The sequence below is a fragment of the Macrobrachium nipponense genome, chromosome 2 (assembly GCF_015104395.2).
Source record: "Macrobrachium nipponense isolate FS-2020 chromosome 2, ASM1510439v2, whole genome shotgun sequence".
Lineage (NCBI taxonomy): Eukaryota > Metazoa > Arthropoda > Malacostraca > Decapoda > Palaemonidae > Macrobrachium > Macrobrachium nipponense.
In genome coordinates this window covers 90,241,930-90,264,304 of record NC_087201.1, presented here as the reverse complement: position 1 = coordinate 90,264,304, position 22,375 = coordinate 90,241,930, and the positions used below count along the sequence as shown (strand labels likewise).

Here is a 22,375-nt window from a genome sequence, read left to right as displayed (position 1 = left end):
TCTCCTAGAGTCGGGAAGGGCAGGAGGTTCCACCAAACCGTTCTGCGCCTGGATAATCCCGAGAACCCTACGGAATGCCGAGCCTTTGTCCATGGCCCCTTGGACCTCCGAGGAGTTCTGCAGACTGTTGAGCATGAAGGCATCCTCCTCCAAGTCTTCTCTTGCTACAGACAGCCCCACCACCGGTTCAGGGGACGGGAAAAGAGTGGGTTGTCGGACCGAACCAGGGGCTCCTACTACTAACAGAGGCGCCCCTGGGGGCGAAGGGCCCTCCCCACCTGGAGGGGCCATCATGGGCCACCTCCCAGAAGAAGGGGGAGCCCAGCAGGGGGGGGCAGGGCGCTGGAGCGGCATGCTCCGCTCCTTCTGCATAACAGGTGGTCTTGAGCCGGACAGAGCCCGGTCGGCAGGAGCCGGGGCCGTGGGGCCACCGGAACCGACACGGGATCCACCAGAGCCGCAGGGGGACACCCATGGGAGGGGGGGAGGCCCCCACTCGGGGAGACCTCAAGGGAGCGGTGCTCTCGGGAACTGATCGCTGGCACAGGGAGGTCTGCGAGTGACGACGTCTACGACGCGAGTCACCCCGACGACGGTTGCTCCTACTCCGACCCCTGCGGGCCCGGCTAGGACGGAGAGATCTTGACCTACGGTCCAGGGAGGAGGAGAAAGAACGACCTTGACTCCTCTCGTAGCACCTCCTCCTCGAAGATCTGTAAGAGGAACCGCCCGATGATGATCTCCCTTCTGAACATCCGCCTCTCTTCCTGTCTCTGTGGCGACTCCTGTCCCGGGGTGATCGGAGCGAGAGCGAACAGGGAGGGTCTTCCCCCGGGAGCTCCCCCTGCCAGCGAGAGCCTCCATTTCAGTGGGGGGAAAGGAGAGGCCCCAAAGCGGGAACTACTCCTCCCTTAGGGGGGACCTACCCGGCGTACAGGGAGTGCCCAACCAAATGCCTGAAGAATCCATCGGCTCCTGACGTCTACCTGGACGATCCCCCACCTCTGGGGAGGTGGTTGGGAGTGCGGAAGAGGAGGAGGAGAGCCCCATGGGGATCCCAGAGGGACCGAGCGGCGCCCTGTGTGGCTGGCGGCAAGCTCCTGGAGGTGCATAGCGCCGCAACCAACACGTCCATGGATGGCGCGCCCCGCGGGCCACTGCGAACCCAGCACTCCTGCAAAACAGAAGAACTGTCTGCCTGTACACCTCTCATCACAGACTCCTTGGGTCCTGCCATTTGTGGAGACCCGGCAATGGACTCACCTAGGTCCCCTCGCTGGGAGGGGACGGGAGAAAACTCCTGATGCCCTTCCGGGAAATCCCGAGAGGGAGCAGGCGATGGCGATGGGCCTCCTACCCACAGCTCATGCTCCTACTCCATGGATCCTCCGAGGAAGCCTTCTTGGCTGGAGCATGAGGTTTCTTCTTGCGCTTGGTAGGGAAGATCCCATTGATGATCCGACGACGCGATGCACTCCCCATATGTAGCTTCCCGTGAACAAGGGCGACCCTGACACTTACTACATAAAGTGTGGGGATCGATCTTAAAAGGCAAAAGGAATGACCCACAGGTCCTGCCCTCTGGACCTAGGCAACGCTGTTGGGATGAAGCTTCCATAGGAAACGAAAGACCACACACATGCGGCACACACACCACACACAAGGAAAGACAAAGGGAAACGGGCCGGTAAAAGGACGACGAGCTGGAGCGTGTAAACACTACAGCGACCAGGAAAGGACTGCAGGTCAGAAGTCGTGATCTTCGACCCTGGGCCATAACCAGCTGGGGGTCAGGAGGGAATAACCAGTTTTTTCTGGTCGGTACCAAACTGACATTCAGGATTCTCCTACAAGTAGTTCGGGGTAAGTATACGGCGTCAGAACAAATGTGATATTAAAAGAGACTGGTCTTTGTGAACAACACTCCCAATAATGATCAAGTTGAAGCTTACTTGAAGCTCTTGCAAGTTGTTAAACCTAACTTTTCTCTCACAATCTGTGGCTTCCAAAATACCATTCTCACTTGCAGCCCTAGATGAAGATTCATCCATTCTTTGCCTCTTAGAATCAGGAGATTCTCTTCGATGCACCACACGGGACAAATATTTGGGACAACTTGGAACAACTAGGGATAGCATTTTCCTTGAGTTTTGGGTTACTAACTTTAAATGTTTCTCATTTAATGTCGTCGGGATGGAAATGCAGCTCAAAAACCTTTAAATCACAATTCATATATATAAAATATATATGAATGTCTTTTTTACTGTGATACAGCAGTATAACATGAAGATAAAAGGCCCATAAATGACTATTTTAACGTTGCAACCATATACTTCGAGCATTTACTTCTGTGCTCCTGATCACTGGTAAAAGGAAGGAAGTGCACGAAATATTTGGTTGCAACGTTAAAACAATGATTTATGGGCCTTTTATCTTTATATATATATATTATATATATATATATATATATATATATATATATATATACACACGTATATATATATATCATATACACACACATATATATATATATATATATATATATATATATATATATATATATATATATATATATATATATATATATATATATATTTTGGAAAAAGAACCCTTCCTATTTAATATTTAGAAGAAATTGAATCTATAAGGATTCAGTGACAGGAAACCGGAAGATATCTACTTCTCTTGGGTCATCTGCAATTAAGTACCCAACACTTGAAGGGCAAGTTTTCAGTTTCACACATGTTGTTTACAGAAAGGTCTTTCAGTTTAAAACATATCATCTCACGTTCTCAGAACACAAAGTCAGTATTCATTGAACTATAATTTTTTTCTCTCCACAGATACTGAAATTATAACAAATGATTGAAAACACTGAAAGATATCTCAATATATATATATATATATATATATATATATATATATATATATATATATATATATATATATATATATATATTTAAAATTAATTTGATGTGTAAATTTCAATTGAAATTTTGGTTTCACGAAGTCACAAGTTCAATGTTAATACTCAGGCCGTTTACATTTTAGCCATTTCAGTGTAGCAAAGTTCTCCAAGTTTTTTGTTTCCGTTATTCCTAATGTATTCAAAACGAGTAAAAAGTTTTTTGAACAATATGAAAATGATTCATGGATGTATATACATATTATGAAAGATTCGTCCCTTGCTGTGAAAGTAGTCTGCCACAAACGAATCCCGCTAAACCTGTTGTTTATTTGTTACTCAAATAACACCACTAATGTACGAAGAATGTGTCACTTATGAAACTTTTGACATTGGGGAGAGCGGTAAAACAGTTATTATACTCAAGAGATGAAACATTTCAAGGTAAACAAAGAACAAATGATACATAAAACTTACACACATACACACACAGCTATAATCATTTTAAAAACTATAGATATTAACTTTGTACATAACTGAATCACTTAAGTTTGGAACGTGATAAATCCATAAATAAAGGTATAAGCCACAAAGGAACGATAAAACAAAAGAGTAACTACAAGATCTTTCGACTCAAAGTTGAGTCGAAAGATCTTGCAGTTACTACACTGTTCATCTTTTCTTCATGGCTTATACCTTTATTTATATATATATATATATATATATATATATATATATATATATATATATATATATTATGAATAACAGTTCAGAGATGTTGGCAATGTACTGCATTATCCCCAGAGGAAACTTTATGTTAAAAGTTTCCAAAGAGCTCTCAAACTGTTCTGAATGAGATTATGAGACTATGGGGCAGAAAATTGACCAGCATCGTTTAGTTTTATATAAGCCATGTAAATGATGCTGCTTTATTTGTCATTATAAATTATTTGGAACTCCCTGCCTGGGATTTCTTCTATATATATATATATATATATATATATATATATATATATATATATATATATATATTATATAATATATGAATGACAGTTCAGAGATGTTGGCAATGTACTGCATTATCCTCAGAGGAAACTTTATGTTAAAGTTTCCAAAGAGCTCTCAACTGTTCTGAATGAGATTATGAGACTATGGGGCAGAAAATTGACCAGCATCGTTAGTTATATAAGCCAAATAAATGATGCTGCTTTATTTGTCATTATAAATTATTTGGAACTCCCTGCCTGGGATTTCAATCGTATGTTTTCTGATGACGAGTATGAGTCGACTTTAGATTCCAAATGATTTACATGGCGTTCAAGCACTACATAACTCAATGTACGCTGAATTCTTTTAATCACAACTTGATTTTACACGTTATTAATCAAAAAGGCAAGTGAGAGGGTTTATATAACTTTTTTCAGAATGTGATGACTTTTATTTAAGTAGACACCAAAATTCACTTTTATTTAAGTAGACACCAAAATTCAGACAAACAGTGGCAATGAATCGCTTCTGAACAGTTGACAGCTGATTATGTAAGCTGTAGAAACCGCATTACTGAAGGGTATGGTCTTCGATCTCGTCTAGATAACCCGGAAAGCTCTAATGTCGCTTGAGCGCGAGGCAATACACCTTATTAAAAGGCAACAGATATTTTTGCGCTAATAGATACAAATCGATTGCAAAATACATGTACACAGCCACGATCTAGAAAGAGTTTTAATAGACCGTGCGCACTGCAAACCTTGTAACAAGATTCTGTTCGCTCAAAAGCAGTCCTGAGATTCCCTTCTCTGTTTAGACACAAAATCCCTCACAAAAATTGTGTCACTTTCAACTGATCTTGACGCCTCATCAACAACGATAAAACTGTGACGCACAATTGAGTGTCTTTATCAATCAGTTTATCACATCCATTCACACAATGATTAACATCTCCCAGGTGCACCCAGTATGGGAACTGAGAAGGAAGCGTGCGCTAAAAGAGAGAGAGAGAGAGAGAGAGAGAGAGAGAGAGAGAGAGAGAGAGAGAGAGAGAGAGAGAGAGAGACTGGAAAAGGAGGTGCCTCAAGTAACATACTAGAAGAGATTTCTCGGGAATGGTAGGGTAAGGTTGGTTGGGGTGGGTGGGTGGGGGTGAGGGTAGTGATGGGGATGGGGATGGGGATGGAGGTATGGGGGTGGGGGTGGGGGCGCGTGCGCCTCGGGCCCCGTGGCACGGTTTCCCTCACGACTGAAACCTGGTGCAAGTTAGTCTTAACGAGTACCACTCATTCCCAGAGACATTATTAACATAAATAAACGTCTTGAGAGTTTCAAAAACCGCTCATTAGGCTCCGGGCCTTAAAAAAGTAAGAAAGAAAGAAAAAAAAAAAAATTTCGGAAGCGACGATTTCAAGAAATCTTCTCTTTTTAAATCTTGTTTCGCTTATGGTATATTCTTCAATTCACAGAAAAGTTTCTATAATCATAAAAATATATTGTTGTCACTCTCGCTCTGCCACTTATACCTATACCAGATTTATATTGGTAAGGAAAAACGATGAGATACTGAATGATTAATTACCATGAACACTTAAAAATCAAGCATTACACCCAGCGAGAGAGAGAGAGAGAGAGAGAGAGAGAGAGAGAGAGAGAGAGAGAGAGAATTTTGTCAACATTATCATCAATTAGGAAAAGAAAAAAGTTAAGGGATCATTTATCCCAAACTAATCAGCGTCTACATTGTATATGAAACCGCTTCTGGCTGCTTAAGAGAAAGTGAGGAAGTGATATGCACTTAGAACCTTCCAGGTTCATTACGACCACAGTGAAAAAAAAAGAAAAGAAAATCGGACTATGATACGCGAGAGGCCTTCCATTTCCCTTAGAGGTACAGTATAATCCATGCACTTTCTTCACTATTATATCACTTAATGAACACTGCAAATATTGCCAACTTTAGTAGTCCAGTTCCTGAACCTTTCTACAGCCAAGGACGTAGAAGAGAGACTGTAGCAAACACATTGAGACTTTTCTGCTTGATCAACTCGAGGGAGACTTTATGAAACACCAGGCTCAAACAAGACAAGTCTCTTGGCTATAGGTTGCTTCTTGCTGCTTGTCTCCTTTCTATCAACTCCGAAACTGCCAGCAGCAACCAGCTCAGCTTGCCACAAGCTCCATTAAAAGCTTAGCTGGGGCTTATTTTTAACAAACCACCACTGAAATCAAGAACAATTATACAGCTCGAGAATTGGACTAAACATGACAAGAGTGTGGGCTAGAAAACGACATTGCAAAAGGCTCCAGGCAAATAACCTTAGGCACTCCTCGTTGCCTGCCGAGTTGGCAATATCTTAACGCTCTCTCTCTCTCTCTCTCTCTCTCTCTCTCTCTCTCTCTCTCTCTCTCTCTCTCCATAATGAAACAAATAAGATATAAACAAACAATTTTCTTCTTCATGATGAAACGTACCGTGAGAGAGAGAGAGAGAGAGAGAGAGAGAGAGAGAGAGAGAGAGAGAGAGAGAGCGCCTAAGTCTCATAGCTGACTAGAATAAATCTGCACCATGAACAGGAAATTATTCCCACTCACAGAGAGACGGGAATTTATTACAAGGAATGATTCTTACTAGAGACCTTACCAAATTTTGAATTGTTAGTTGAATGTAGCGTCAGGTGATAATCAAAAACGTTTCTCAAGTTGTCCTTTGCTCTTATGGCTGAAAACCAAGACGAGGCCCTTGCTTATAATGAAAATCAGAATCTGACAAGTTTTTTTAAAGCTCGAAATAACATTTCCCAAAAAATTGGTTAATGATTAGAAACCGTAATCATTGGGAAAATAAATCTTGCTATCCGAAAAACGTTACAAAACACGTACCTAAATAGATAAAATGGGTTTCCCACGTACAACAGTTAATAACTCTGGAATAAGAAAAAAACGCTGAACACGACCTAATTCAAAGTGCAAATGAACATACAGTATAAAATAAGTGATAACGATAAAAGTATAAACAGTAGTATCAGTTACTGTGAAGCACGAAGCATGAATATTAAATTCAATGACATATAAGTACGATACACAACCTCTCATCAACCCAAGTAAACGATCGAGGAGACTTGAAGGGAACTAAAGGAGGGTATGCTTCCATCGAGAGTTCGCGAAAACAAGTCAACAACAATCAGAACAATGGCGATATCGAAGGTAAACAATACCATGCTACTCTGCGTGACAGATGTCAAAGGGAAGTTTTCAATGAGAAACCAAATAGCGATTATAAGAGTTGCTCAACTTCCCATGCCTTACTTAGAACAATGGGTCTGGGCTACAGAGTAGCAAGGCCATTCCACGAGTCGAGTGCCATTCATTAAAAGCCAGAGTCTAAACAACTCAAGGAGAACCGATTCTACTTGACAGGGTCCTCTGAACAAGTAATTTTCTTTCACAAGTACGGGACGTGAGTTTCAAGTTCGTGTACAATAAATGATCTCGTACCAATCATTTCTGTTATATAACATTATCAGCTGTATTTATTACCTTATGGTCAATATTTCAGTCTCCTGTAGTACGTTTCTCCTCTGTGGGTGGGAACGCGTGAGCTGAAGTGTAATCGAAGCAGTGAGAGACAAGAAGACTGTAGTATATAACTACACTAACAGACACCCAGACAACACAACACAGCCCAAACGAGCATCCACAGTTTGTTAATACCACCAAGAGCGGAAAAGGTCCAAAGAGTCAAGGAAAATGGAGAGTTAGGGGTTCATTGATGACGCTGGCAAGACCTGACTTTTGTAAGTGCACCATTTCCTGGGAGGTGTGTGGACCCATTTCAAGTGTCATTGAGACACTATTGGTCGTCTCCCTGTAGTTTCACTTTCGAACTACTCGACTTATTTGCCACGGTTCGTACACTGTAGTGTAAAATACAAAAAATACTGTTGCTTCTCCTTTTGTTTTAAGAATAGAGAAGATCAGAAATAGAATTTAGACCAAAGTGCTATGACGACCTACGAGGTCATTCAGCACTGAAACATAACGAATATTAAAAAAAGTTCGAACCCTGTAACAGGAGGGAAAACCTCAGTTGCACTATGAAACCGCTATTAGGAGAGGGTGGAAAGAAGATAAGAGAAAGTCACTAAGAACGGAGATATGGTAAAAAGAATGAATGGGGTTGCTGCTGGGGACCAAAGGGACGCTGCAAAGACCCTTAATAATGCCTGCAGTGCACCGTCCACCGGGTTTTTTGCTTCAGTGCCCTATGCCAAATGCAATGGTATTTTATAATAACCACTGGTGACCATGAGAGAGAGAGAGAGAGAGAGAGAGAGAGAGAGAGAGAGAGAGAGAGAGAGAGAGAGAGAGAGAGAGAGGCTAATAACGCCTATGTGGATCCGTACATTATTTGTAACAGTTTATATTATGTCAGATTTGATTTGGGGAACTGGATAGCAGATGCCACACTGAATTAAAAAATGAGCCCTTCATTGGGGTCGCTGAAATGATAGTCATGGATCCCTAGAAATTTTTCTAACTTCTTTTCAAAGGACAAATGTTACAAACCACTTTAAATGCATATATCTGTGTATTATTTCATGACTGGTGTTACCAATGCCACGTTGCGTGGTGTTACCAATGCCACCCGCAACGTGCTCATGGTACTGATGAATGGTCATTATTACTATTATTATTATTATATTAATTCAGAAGGTGAAGTCTCCTCATATGGAAGAAACCCACGGGGGCTACGACTTGAAATTCAAGCTTCCAAAGAACAAAAAAAATCAACAATAAATAGATCAAAATTAAAGTAAATCATTAAAATACAGGAAACGCAAATAAGCACTGGAAGCTCGTCCTAATAGCAATCCCAATTTGGTGATTTATTCGATCCAAAGTGTCCGTGTGTTTGAACTTGACCCCTTTCAAGACAACTTTTTCCTCTTTAGGCCAGAATCAACTGATCTGCCTGTCTAGTTCACTTAGAAAATGACGAAAGCAAAAAATTCCAGTTCTGTTCAGCATTCAAGGAAAAATGTCTATTAATAATGAAGCCTCGTTCAGTGAGGGCTTCAAGGAAGAGTTTAAAAAAGAACACTATCAACGATTTCTTTTTCTGATTTTCATGTGGCTGTGTGCAACACCTCCACCATTACTCTCCAATATTTCTAATGTATTTTACTCATTCGTTTTATCCACCTGCAACGACGTCATGAGTTTCAGTGACAAAAGGCCACAACAGAGTGGCTGCTTTCCTACTTTCACAAATCTAAAGTTGGCCATACACGTACGCGAGTGGTATCGGTTTGTCCTGCCGGGAAGTTCCGCGTTGGACGAGTGGTTTTCGCGCTTGGCTATCAATCCGGTGGTCCGATGTTCGATTCACGGCTCGGTCAACGCGGGACCAGAGGAATTCATTTCTGGTATAAATTCATTTCTCGATATAATGTGGTTCGGATCCCACAAAAGCTGTAGGTCCCGTTGCTAGGTGACCAATTGGTTCCTAGCCACGTAAAAATATCTAATCCTTCGGGCCAGCCCTAGGAGAGCTGTTAATCAGCTCAGTGGTTTGGTTAAACTAAGATAGACTCAACTTTTGTCCTGCCGGGATTAGCGCGCACTTCAGTCCGCTTGGGTATTGCCCATACACGCAGATGACTTGCTCTGCGTGTATTTTGATAGGGCAGAGTGGCCGTGTTCCTTTCAGTCCTGGAGTGTCCTGATATAGTGAGTATTTTTAAATCATGGAACCAATTAAAAGCAAGTAAAGTGCAACAATGATACTGCAGACTACTACCGCGAGGGGCAAAACAGCAGAGTACTATCGCGGGGGGTGCAAAACTGCACACTACTATTGCGAGGGACAAAACTGCAGACTACGAACGAAGGGGGCAAAATTGCACATTACTACCGCGGGGGGCGGGGAGGGGGGAAGCAAAACTGCCAGACTCTTACTGCGGGGAGGCAAACTGAAGACCACTGAAAGGTAAGCAATGAAATACATGTCAAAATAGGTGGGTCAACCCAGTCTTGGCTAGGCTGACCTGTCCAGGTGAACATGTTGAAAGATGAGAGGACTGGCTAGTCTCGCCGGATTTATCATTTTTACCCCCTATATACGATCAAGATTGGCCGGTTCATGCCAATCTCGGTAAATTCAGCGTGTCAGGCTTTTACGTGTATTTTATACATAGATAATTATTTCCATGTCCTCCTCGTGGTCACATCCACATCCACCACTTAAGTCAGTCATCGCCAGAGATTATAAAACTTATATAGTCAGGATGTGCATAATACATTCATACTGAACAAGCCTAAAACAACTTTTAATTACAAAGAACCTTCCAGAGCAAGCAACACTCACATGCAGGAAACAATAATAATTATTATGCTAATGCCATGATATTTCTTATTACTTTCAACTTGACTTACACCATAGCAACATCATCTCTACACACAATGTTCAAGAAGAAGAAAAACGCTTGCTGATTATCCGACCGCATTGACCAGAAAGAAAAGAAAATTTAATGAAAAACTTTTTTAAATTTTGCATCATTCTTGAGCTAAACCTCACCGAAGTACTTTGCACTGCCAGATATCGTAATGAGGCACTACTACTACTACTACTACTACTACTCTACTACACTAATTATTATTATTATTATTAATTATATCATATTATTATTACTGCCATGAAATTCACAATCTCGTGAAAAACAGTTTGTGTAATAAAAATTCGCACTTAGTACAGAGTAAATAAGATTTACTATACAATTGTGGATTTACATATAATAATAATAATAATAATAATAATAATAATAATAATAATAATAATAATAATAATAAAGAAGAAGAAAGTATCACTACTCATTGATGTCGCAATACCATGGGGCACTATAGTAGATGAGAAAGAGAGAAAAAATTGATAAGTATCAAGACCTGAATATGGAAATAAGAAGAATACGGGATATGCCAGTGGAAGTTGTATCCATAATCATAGGAACACTGGGCACAATCCCAAGAGCCCTGAAAAGGAACCAGGAAAAACTAGATGCTTTAGCAGCTCCAGGACTCATGCAGAAGAGTGTGCTCCTAGAAACAGCGCACATAGTGAGAAAAGTGATGGACTCCTAAAGATGCAGGATGCAACCCAGAACCACACACTATAAAAACCACTCAGTCGAATAAGATGACTGTGATAGACCATAAAAATAACAATAATTATTTTTTTTTTCCATTTTGTATTATTTTTATTATTATTATTATTTTTTTTTTTCCCATCTGAACATTATACCTTCCAAAAACTTGATCACACTAGGAAAATAAAATCGTGATAAAAAAACTAAAAACATCAACCAATTACCTTTTTTCATACATTTTACTTTGCAGTTTTTGGCCTAAATTTAATCGTACGTGAAAATATATTTTATCAATCAGCATTAAAAAGGCAACTCCGAACATTGGGGCAACGCCTGGAGGTTTTCATGAGATGGAAGTTTGGAATGGGACACTCCTTCCTTCAGTGAATGTTTGACATATGAACGGTCGACAATTTCGTAGACGTCATCGCCGTTTGTCTCAAAAGGCAAATTCAGTTTATCGTCCACAGCCCTGGTACTTGCATTAAACGGAATCCGGAATGAAGTAAAGCAGCCAAGTGAATATGAAACCAAAAGCAACAACTGAATTTCTCGACAAAATGTTTGGAATAAATAAATAAATAAAAATAAAAGGGGAGTGGGCCCCTCCCGCCAGCTATTTTCACGGTAATCATTTCTGACAATTCATTATTTTGACATCATCCGGCAATAAAGCCTATCGACTCCAAAAATCGCTCTCTCTCTCTTTCTCTCCCTCTCATTCTTTTTTTATCTATATATATATATATATATATATATATATATATATATATATATATATATATATATACTATTTATATATATACATATAATATATATATAATAATATATTATTTACATACATACATATATGCATGCACACACACACATTTGCGAGCGCGTGCGTGTCACAATATTATATCCGAAAGGTAGTAGCAAAATAACTGAAAATTAAATAAGTAAATAAATAAGTAAAAGGTGTTCACATCTCCGACGGTCTTTCACTAGTCTGCGCATGCGCAGAAGCAGGAGCTCCATCCACTCAGGAAATGAAATTACCAATAACGAGGAATCCCTCATCCGTTTCCTTCGGAGTGAAAGCCAGAGTTCACTCCTTCAATCCTTCCGCCCTCCCTCGATTCCATCCGAAGTTGTTGAACCCATTCACAATAATAATGAAGCGTGTGTGTGTGTGTGTGTGTGTGCGCAGGAGGGCAACGGAGGTGAGGAACCCTATGCGCCACCAACAGCGTAATAAGCTGTACTTTCACCACATTTAAGCTTCAAATTTCCTCCGGTACGACACCGCCTCCTCTTAGGCTACACCAAACCTCGCCTTACATTCTACGAGCAGAGAGAGAGAGAGAGAGAGAGAGAGAGAGAGAGAGAGAGAGAGAGAGAGATACTAACAAACTTAAAATAGTTCACATCCATTAATAAAAAATACCAACAGCCCACTTATTAAAAAAAAGGGAAAACTTCCCTCAGAATTAGTTCAGATATTTGAATTACCTTTCAGTTACTTAGTTCACTTTTGAATTCGTTAACCGAATCTAATTTTTTTTACCTCTAGTGATAATTGCTAACAAACAAACAAAAAATAGATTCAGCTCACGAATTGAAAAGTGAGCTGAAAGTCAAGTAAAAATGGGAAGGCACCGAAAAACGTCACGCTAGATTCCTGGAGCATTCATTTGAATAGAAAATCGTTATCAGATACCTTATCGAAGTATCTGCTCTCATGCCACAAACTTCATCCTCTCGAGACATGTTACGAATGGTCAACAGTCACCCGAACGTAACGAAACACAAACCCCCCCCCCCCCCCCTCTCTCTTTCTCTTCTCTCTTCTCTCCTCTCTCTCTCTCTCTCTCTCTCTCTCTCTCTCTCTAGATTCTTGCCTTATACTTAAATTACGTTAATATAAATCCTAGTTCCAGAAAAACTGAAAGTGGAGACTCAAAATCTCTCCTCGTATATTCTAGTATCGTAAAAACATCGCATATTCATTAGCGTAATCTTTCCGCTGACACATTTAAGCCTGTATACAGTTCCAACCAAGCTGTGTTTATTCTTTAGAGCCTGGGCTCGGCAAATCAGGACTAATCCAAAAGTCTTCCAGCTAAAATGACAACACATCACAGGATGCCGCTGACCTGACAATCCGTAAAGTGTATTTTTTCGTAATTCTATGAAGCTCAGTTTTTCCTCTACTTTTTCCTTCATCCCTGTGGAGGAAACTGCTGCTTCGATCAAGTCTTTTTGTCTACCTTAATCGACTCTTCATAAACATTTGAAATTGACATCTCATCCTTGTCCAAACAAACGGATCCTTTTGTTTTTTAAATACCATACCACGACATTTTGTATTCGTTAATTTGACAAGGCTAAAAATAAAATTGTTAAAAATTAGTATTTTCCTAGATGTACGAACCTATGCTTTCATAAATTGAGTTCTTTGTGCTACTACCAACTACAGACCAAGAAGTAAAAAAAAAAAAAAAAAATCACAAGACTGCTATGTTAATTGGATAGAGATCTCAACTAGTTTCACATTATTATACTGACCATTTTTCAACTAATGTAAGAAACAGTAAACACATTTTCCTAAATATTGAGATGTCTTACCTATTTTTTTATGAGTTCTACATTATCTACGTTTCATGATTTTGTAATTGGAACCTCTTGTTATCATGTACGAATAACTGAGATGAATTCTGCTTCATGAACGAACTTAAAGAATATATTGAAAATTTTTATTGCCTTTCAAAGACAATAAAAACAACTCGATACATTCTTTCTCTTCGTTCAAAAGGCCAACTACGTTCCGTCATGTATTTATATTTTTCTTAGAAGGAAAAAAAATTAAAGGTAACATAAATACATTCATTTCTCTCAAACCAAAACTAAGATCAATCTCTACACTCAAGAGGGGAAAGAGTGGACCAGACGCCCTTCTCGCCAATCGAACGAAGAAAATATTCTTTAAAATCCTCCCATCCAATGTGTGCATCAACAGATGAACGGATTTGGTCTCACAGAGCAATGCAGTCATTTTCCACCAATCAATCATCCTGCACTGCTCTCTCTTTCAATGTTCAACATTCCCTCCCGTGACCTGAACCGATGCTGCTACGCACACTTATGACGGGAAACCGCCCGTGCATTGTTTTCACCTGCTCCAATGCTTTCTCCTTCGTCAAATTTCTGGTTGTATTTGACACGCAACAAAAAGAAAAATCTTCTGGATTCTACTCTTCTTAAGAGAGAGAGAGAGAGAGAGAGAGAGAGAGAGAGAGAGAGAGAATACTAACCCAAAATTCCATTTTCTTCATCATGACTGATGCACAACGACACTGTAAAGTACAACCATTCAGAGGCGACGTCTGTCATTTTTAACAAATTTATAATTGAAATTTCCACCTACTAACGAACAAGTCTTGCAATAAATTTCAAAACACAACTGAGCTGTGTCACGTTCCCTGAGATCACGTCTGGTAGACGCTTACTATTTCTAAGATTGACTTCTTTGGATAGAGAGAGAGAGAGAGAGAGAGAGAGAGAGAGAGAGAGAGAAACGAACATGAATCTTTGTGGTCTCGTCCTGATGGTTATTTGCTCAGTCACTCAGATCTCTCTCTCTCTCTCTCTCTCTCTCTCTCTCTCTCTCTCTCTCTCTCCCGACAGAGGATTTTTTTTACTTCATTTTATGTGAAAATTACAGAAAAAAATTTAATTAGTTTACCACATAAGGAACAAAAAATCACTTGAGCTTCCTCTGCACATACACAAACCCTGAGTGCACGAGCATACAGACTACATAAATCCTATCCTCCGCGCACGATACATACACAAATACGCCAACAAACGGACTTCAGCTTCAGCAAAATGCTCTTCACGAACGCTAATCAGACAGCCTGGTTCCTGCCACCCAGATGCAAAGGAGAATAAAACATATAACCATGGCTATCGATTCTACAAAAATTTGCGAGGGAAGAAAAAAAAATTTCAAGGTCGCTGTAATTGTCTTGCACTACAGACCACAACTAATACAGGGGCAACTATGCCTGTCGCTCGTATTTCCGGCAGTAAATGATAGAGGTCTTCATCTCGGGGGAGGGAAAAGGAATACTGCACAAACCAACGAGCGTGTCCAGTGTAACCTGAAAGGAAATGGCAACTTGGATATTCTAATTATGAATACTGTGGAGTATTATCGGAAAAGTCTGATTGATAAACATAGATAGATGCACAGATAGACAGACATATATATAAAGATAAAAATAATGTTAATTTTTTACCCGACATCTTAGAAGGTGACTGGATCGAGCACAACCTCGAATTTCTATTCCGCTGAGCACGTTTATGAGCCTGGAGTTGGCGACTTCTGTTCCTAATTCTTTCCTTGTACAGGGCGGTTGGAGGTATTGGAGGAGAATGGGCAGGTCGGGGTAGCGGTGGCGCTGGTGGAGGGGAGGAAGGTGGAGTGCAAGAAGGCACAGAGGTCGTACCCATGGACACAGAATACCACCGCCAAGATACGGAGGACGACGACTCCAGGCTGGTGGCTTCTGAGTCGCCATTATTCTCACAGCCATCGGAAACTTTCTGTTGAATTCGGATGACTTGATCGGACTCACTCGAGGAGTAATTCAAGGAGAGCCTCCTGTTGGCTGATGCTATACCTGAAGCCTGCAAGTCCTTCAATTTAGTAATGCGCGTGGCCTCGTACCAGGCGCTCCCTGATGTTCCCACTTCTTTCTCGACTGCCGTTTTCGTACTCGAAGAAACAGAGTCCGAAGACGTGCCCTCAATATAACCAACCGAGCCATGGGATGAGTCGTGGGTGCTCAGGCCCGCTCGGATGACCAGGCGACATAGGGCGGAAGTGTCACGAACTTCCACGTAATTCGACGTATTTTCTCTGGTGGCGCGCGCGGACACGGTGGAAGCACTGGGCGTGACATCACTGACGCTGCCATCCTTGTTGTCATCTGAGAGGTGTAACGAAATCGTTGTGGCGTAGGGGTCATCATCATTCGATGGAAGCCAAATACAGTCTCTAGCAGTCGACTGAATGAGTGGAGGAGGATTCGACGGAAGAGGCGGAGGAGGAGATGGGGGACTAGGAGGAGGAGGAAGAGGAAGAGGAGGTGGTGGAGGAGGAGTAAGAGGGGGACAAGAAGATTCGGGGGGAGGTTCGAGTGGAAGAGATGGCGGCGGCGGCGGCGGCGGCGAATCACAACAATCGAGGCCGATTTCACGACGAAATGAATCTCGTTTGTCGTTGTCCAGTCCCTTCACTTGGCAGTTTTCGGGAAGAGGTGTTTTATTTAGAGTAGGTTTTTTCTTGGTGGGCAGGGCATAAATGGGCTCACTTTTGAGGGGAAAAGGCGCGAAGCTTTTGTTGGGTTCTGTGCAAAATTGAGGACTGGATGACAGCGGAAGAGATTTGTTACAACGAGGCAAAGGCTTCTTGACACTCGTCTGATAGATAGAGTAGATGGTCTTGGAGGGCTGTACTAACTGAGAAGCGACGGCTTTATTTGACACTTTCTGCCACGATGCTCTTCTGTCCCAGGACGTTTTAGTCCTGTTTCTCAGCTGGTGATGCGCATTGGGTATCTTAGGAGGGTAAGTATAGTCCTTTGGAGACTTGGACTTGTTGACCATCGAAATGATGGCGCTTTCATCGCTTTCGTGGGTCATACTCTCCACCCCACTGGAGGAACTGTCTCCCGCCGTATCCTTCGTCCCTTTGGCCTTGGTTATGCTACATTCGTCCACATCCTTCGTCATATTTGTTCTTACCGGGGATTCGTTTAACGCCTTGGCGGCCTTCGTCTTGGCTATGCACTCGTCGATACATCTCTCATTGTAGCCGAGTTCGGGGGTCAAACGGACACCACCTCCCCCCACCCACTGCAGGTTCCGGTAATCCACGTAATTGTTACGGGTCGCAGCCACCGCTGCCTGATGGGGCTTCGACTTCGTTCTTTTGAGAGCCGTGTTAAAGATGTGTCTGTCGAGATGATACGTGGCCGAGTGTATTGGTGACGGGTACGAGGTACACAGGGACGAGGAATTGAAGGCATGCCCGGGCTGGAAGACGAATTCGTCGTCGTCGTGAAGAGAGTCCAGAGCATCTTCCGAGGAACACCTGACTGCGGGCCGAAGTTTCAGGCTGACAGTGGCACTGGCCTTCCTCCACAACGCCAAGCACACCCTTGCCCGGCGACGCCCTTTGTCCCGCCTCTTGCGCCAAGCTGCCCACGTTAAACTTCCTGGGACAGGCATTTCAACTGACGGTCAGCAATTTCTATTACTTCGATCTCCTGTCACACATCACACGCTACGATAAGAAACGTTTTAAAAGGCTTCCGCACGAGTTCCTTCATCGCGAATGTCATTCCATCACATAACTACATCCACACCATCCTGCCCTTGAAATTCATCGCCCTCCAGGTCTTGTGGAAGAGATATAATCATCATTGTGATTACGTTTAAAATCGACTTCACCTAGACTTGACTAGACTCGACAAGGCGGGAACCAAGAAGGTAACGCCTTCATTTTTTCCCTCCAGCTTCACAAGTGTGACGATGCAAGTTAGCGGGCGGTGTAACGAGGCTGAGTGAGTGGTCCTACTCCTCCTGGTGCTACTGAAAGGAGCGTGCATGTGCGTGTGTGTGTGTGTGTGCCACTGCCAGGTACCGTCAACGGAAGAGAAATTTAGAGGCGACGGTTAAAAGCTCTTTCCGCCACCACCAAAACACCGCCATGCAACACTTGGGCCTCACTTCCACTAATACGCGGACACGCCCCTTCCTTCCTTCTTCCACTGGTTTGCATAATGCAGCAACGGCATTTTATTTATTCATTCTGATCTCTCGACACATATTCGAACCCATACCAAACGTTAGAACGTTACACAAAGTTTAACATAAAGACGTTATTTAGCTAACGCTATAAAACCCATAAGTGCAGATACCTGCTCTATTAATTCACCACAACGACACTCTTTATCTTCGAAGTTAAAAGCCAACCTTCATGAAAAATAAGAATAAATACTACTATACAGACGAATGACAAAAGACGCAATTCTCTTGCAACTTTGTCGATGACACAAAAATCAACACACGAATCACTACGTCTCACTTGACTATAAGTTTTGGTGTCATCACGAATAACCACAATTAAAATTCCTCTCTTCGTCAATTCCTTCAGAAGAATCCTGTCAGCTGAGTCACGAAAACCCCCTATGAATCACTCAAAAACACAGACGCAGATCATTCGAACAATTTACGTCAATTGCCACTGCAAGGACAGCAATGCTGTCGTACCAATCTCGAAGCACAGTGGAATCTTCTGGCGGAAGAAATTCAAATTCAGCTCTGACAGCAAGTAACCACTAACTTTCCCCTTTACGAAATTTGTTCCTGATACTGCGATTGTTTTTTGGAAACCATTTCGCCAACACTCGCGTGCATCATCCATCCACTGGCCCTGTCATAAACGCCCCCTTCCCAAACACCGGGACACTGAAATCTCATTCAGGCGTCAAAAGAAATATCCTCCTCTCGATAACTGCTGCAGCCTCTGCATCATATATAATCAAACATTTCTAATCATCCTCGTCACGTGTCTACACATCGAAATGGACGCACGCGCGCCCACACACACACACACACTGGGCGCAAGTGTACTAACACTCGAAAGCGAGCAAGAGAAGAATGAAAACACGAGGTGTCGCCTTGAGAAGCTGTCACACAGTGGCCGCCCGTGGTCCCCCACAACCCACTTTCAAGCCTTCCACACCACCCATCCAGTGACGGAAGCCCCACCCACTCACTCCTTCCCCTTGGAAACCCCCATCTGAGGAGGAAAGTTGCAGGAAATGCGGAAACACCACCCACCAGGCCCACCTGCCAAAAGGCAATGGCTCCGGTTTTCAAACAAGCGCACAAGGCTTAAATTTACTAACAGGGAAAAGCAGACTTCCACGCAATAACAAAGGAATGTTTTCACTCTTACACTATAATATTGTATATATATATGTAGCCAATCGACATCAGGTGAACAAGTAGGTTCATTCACACAGAACCCATATAAATATAAATAGCTTAATCACATTTCTCTTTCTCCCCCTATATCACAAATCATACTTATATTCACTCGTTTATTTTATGCGCACGTGTGTCTGCACGTGTGTCAGTGTGTGCGTAAACGAAAGCAAATGTCAGTCTGGGAACGAAAATGACGAAAGCACGCTTTCGCCAAGTCGATAAGAAGGTTTAGTTACGACGGGGAAATCATGTAAGAGGTAAAAGGTTCACTAGCAGAGGCAGGTACACCCTGGTGGTGACAACGAGTGGAAGGTGGCAGGGACGGGTTTATCTTTTTTTTTTTTTTCTTCTTCTTCTTTTTTTTTGAGACCCTTACCGGAAAACGGAACACAATCAGCGTACCGGCAGATGCTTTCCTAACTCGACCGGAACACTTTTCAGGTGTCGCTTTATCATTGTACTACACCTGTCAAAAGGAACAAGTAATAATGGACGTGATATGTGTTCTAATACGACGACAATGTAAGAATAAGTAGAAGAGATGAACACAGCTAACAGTACGATTTTGCTGCATTTTTTTAATGTATTCTAACTCGGTTTCTATATAAGAATAAAAAGACATAAATAGGAGTATAAGATTAAATACTCCATGGATATTTCAAGTACCAATCCTTAAATCAACTGCCCTATACACACACACACACCACACACACACACACACACACACACATATATATATATATATATATATATATATATATATATTATATATATATTATACAGAGATACAGAGAGAGAGAGAAAGAGAGGGGGGGGGGGGGAATACATCCTAACAGTAAATATTAAAACAATGAGCAACAAAACAATAATGTAAAAGCTGAAATTCGAACCACCCAGATCATCTCGCACACAATGGGAGGAAAGCAAATTCAAGAGCGAGCTCCTAAAACAACACCGACAAAGGAATATGTAACAAAGCGCATTGTCTTTGTTCAAAATAAAACCTACTACAGCTTGCCATTCAATTCTTCTCTCATTCCTCTACTGAAAGAATACCCTGCGTTCAGGCTGGAAAGTGCGTATGAGTGGCCCAGAATTGTCGTCAAGGAAAGTCTGTTAGCCTTAATAAACCTTCATTGTACAAATAAAATCGTTTCCACTTTGTCTATAGCAAAAAATAGTTTTATACTTTGTTTATAGCAGTCCAATTTCTGATGCACTGAGCTACGGAGGTATGCTTAGTGGAACTGTTTATTTGAATATCGTAAATGTGAAAACGACAAAAAGCTAATTCGTGAATAATTGAGAACGTAGGAACAAGCAAAGCAGAAAATATTTTGCTTTTGAAATTACTTAAGAACCTTCTGTCTTTTAATTCTTGTAATCTTTTAACATAATGTTTAAAATGTCTTTAAAATGGAGACCACAGAATGGACAATTTTTTATATGGCTATGACTGCAAAAGCCTAATCAGTCTCTTACAATTTCACGCATCCACTGGCAGCGTAACAGGTGGAAATTCATTAAACTGAACTTATGGCCAGGAAGGCGCCGACTTTGAACACTGCAAAGCACAATCATATATGCTCCAAGAAAAACTGCATGTGTGGACAAATCTACGTTGCGATACGTGTGGACTCTTGAAATAAAGAATGTGCACGCGCAAGCATAGATGCACATCAAAAATTTCTCAAATATGCACGTATAAGATACAATTCAAAATAAGCACAATGAATCAATCACCATGACAGACTACTTAAATCTCAGCTCTTGGCGACCTCAGACTACACAGAGAAGAGAGAGCTAAGTTCCTGTCACTAATATTGATTGAAGGATTGATTTATAGGTTTTAGGCATAATGCCAAGCACTGGGGGCAACTAAGGCCATTCAGCGCTGAAACGGAAATTGACAGGGAAAAGGTATGAAAGGTGTTACGGGAGGAAAGCCTCGTAGATGCACTATAAATCAATTGTTAAGAAAGGGTGGAAGGAGAGATGGAAGTCTGACATGTAATATAAACTAAAATGCTAATCATCAAACAGCACTAATAATCCTATATCTTCAGAAACAGCAACCACAACAACAGCAATAATAATAATAATAATAATAATAATAATAATAATAATAATAATAATAATAATAATAATAATAATAATAATATTTCCGAATTGATATTCCACGAACCCCGTTTACCCGGATGGCTGTGAATCACACCGGAAGTCTGCTTTAACTAAGTACTGATAATTACAAGGCAAAGACGCCTTGGATACACATTCATAAATCATTACCCTTGCCTGTGCTCCGTAACCCCGTAGACATACGGGGCTCAGTCGCATGCGCGAGTCGATGCACGCCGAGATAATGTCATCAGCGAGTGACTGATAAAATAAACTGAGAGAGAGAGAGAGAGAGAGAGAGAGAGAGAGAGAGAGAGAGAGAGAGAGAGAGAGTCTTGTAAATTTTGTTCTCCATTTACCTTTATTTTCTTTCAGTGACTAAATCTTCAACCTTACAGTACATAAATACACATAATCTTCCTTTTTATGAGAGAGAGAGAGAGAGAGAGAGAGAGAGAGAGAGAGAGAGAGAGAGAGAGAGAGAGAGAGAATTTTAATATTTTTCCAACATACCTCTGCGACTTTCAGTTTGAACACCGATACGCAATTACTCCAAACAATGGAAATGACTTGGCAGAGAGCGCACTTTCTCCTTCCAGTCAAATTCAAAGGCTCTCTAACACTACATTCTAACCCCCACCCCCCGTGTCTTTTTTCCCCTCTTCCTTCCCGATCATTTTTTAAACACTCAAGAATTACGAAGGCGGTGTCGATGAAATAATCCCTCCGTCCGTCCACAGATGATCCGAGAATAATCAACTCCAGTCATCTACGGTAAAATCACAATGTAGCGACATTATCTAATAAAGAAATTCTAGAAATTCTGAGTTAGCTATTCCCTCTATTTGTGACGTAATAATGTTATACAAATATAAAATAAAAAGAAAACGTGGATATTGGTTTTGGGTGAAAAAAATTGCAAACATATGAATGCTTATATACTATTTAATTACACACAATGAGCATTTCATATTTCTTGATATTTCTAGTCTGCAAATGCGACATTTTTTTTGCGGCCAAGAAAATTCTGTTTGAACCAGACACATACAACTGCGTGAAACCACTGCCTCCCCCCCCCCCCCCCCCCCCCCCCCCCCCCCCCCCCCCCCCCCCCCCCCCCCCCCCCCCCCCCCCCCCCCCCCCCCCCCCCCCCCCCCCCATTAAAAAGCATAAAAAA

General features: G+C 41.7%; 1 protein-coding gene across 6 annotated transcripts in view; it reads right to left on the bottom strand.

Moving 5' to 3' along the window:
- The window catches only part of LOC135220771 (uncharacterized), a 657,141-nt gene that overhangs the window by 90,979 nt on the left and 543,787 nt on the right, over positions 1 to 22,375 (bottom strand). Inside the window, exon 1 of one of the 6 annotated variants that reach the window (XM_064258231.1) lies at positions 15,318 to 17,453. The exons of 4 other annotated variants lie outside the window; for them this stretch is intronic. In XM_064258231.1, coding sequence (XP_064114301.1) covers positions 15,318 to 17,313 — 1,996 coding nt within the window. In that variant the 5' untranslated portion in view covers positions 17,314 to 17,453. Of the gene's footprint in view, positions 1 to 15,317; positions 17,454 to 22,375 lie in introns of those variants that run through there. One more of the 6 variants, XM_064258235.1, reaches the window with a different exon arrangement.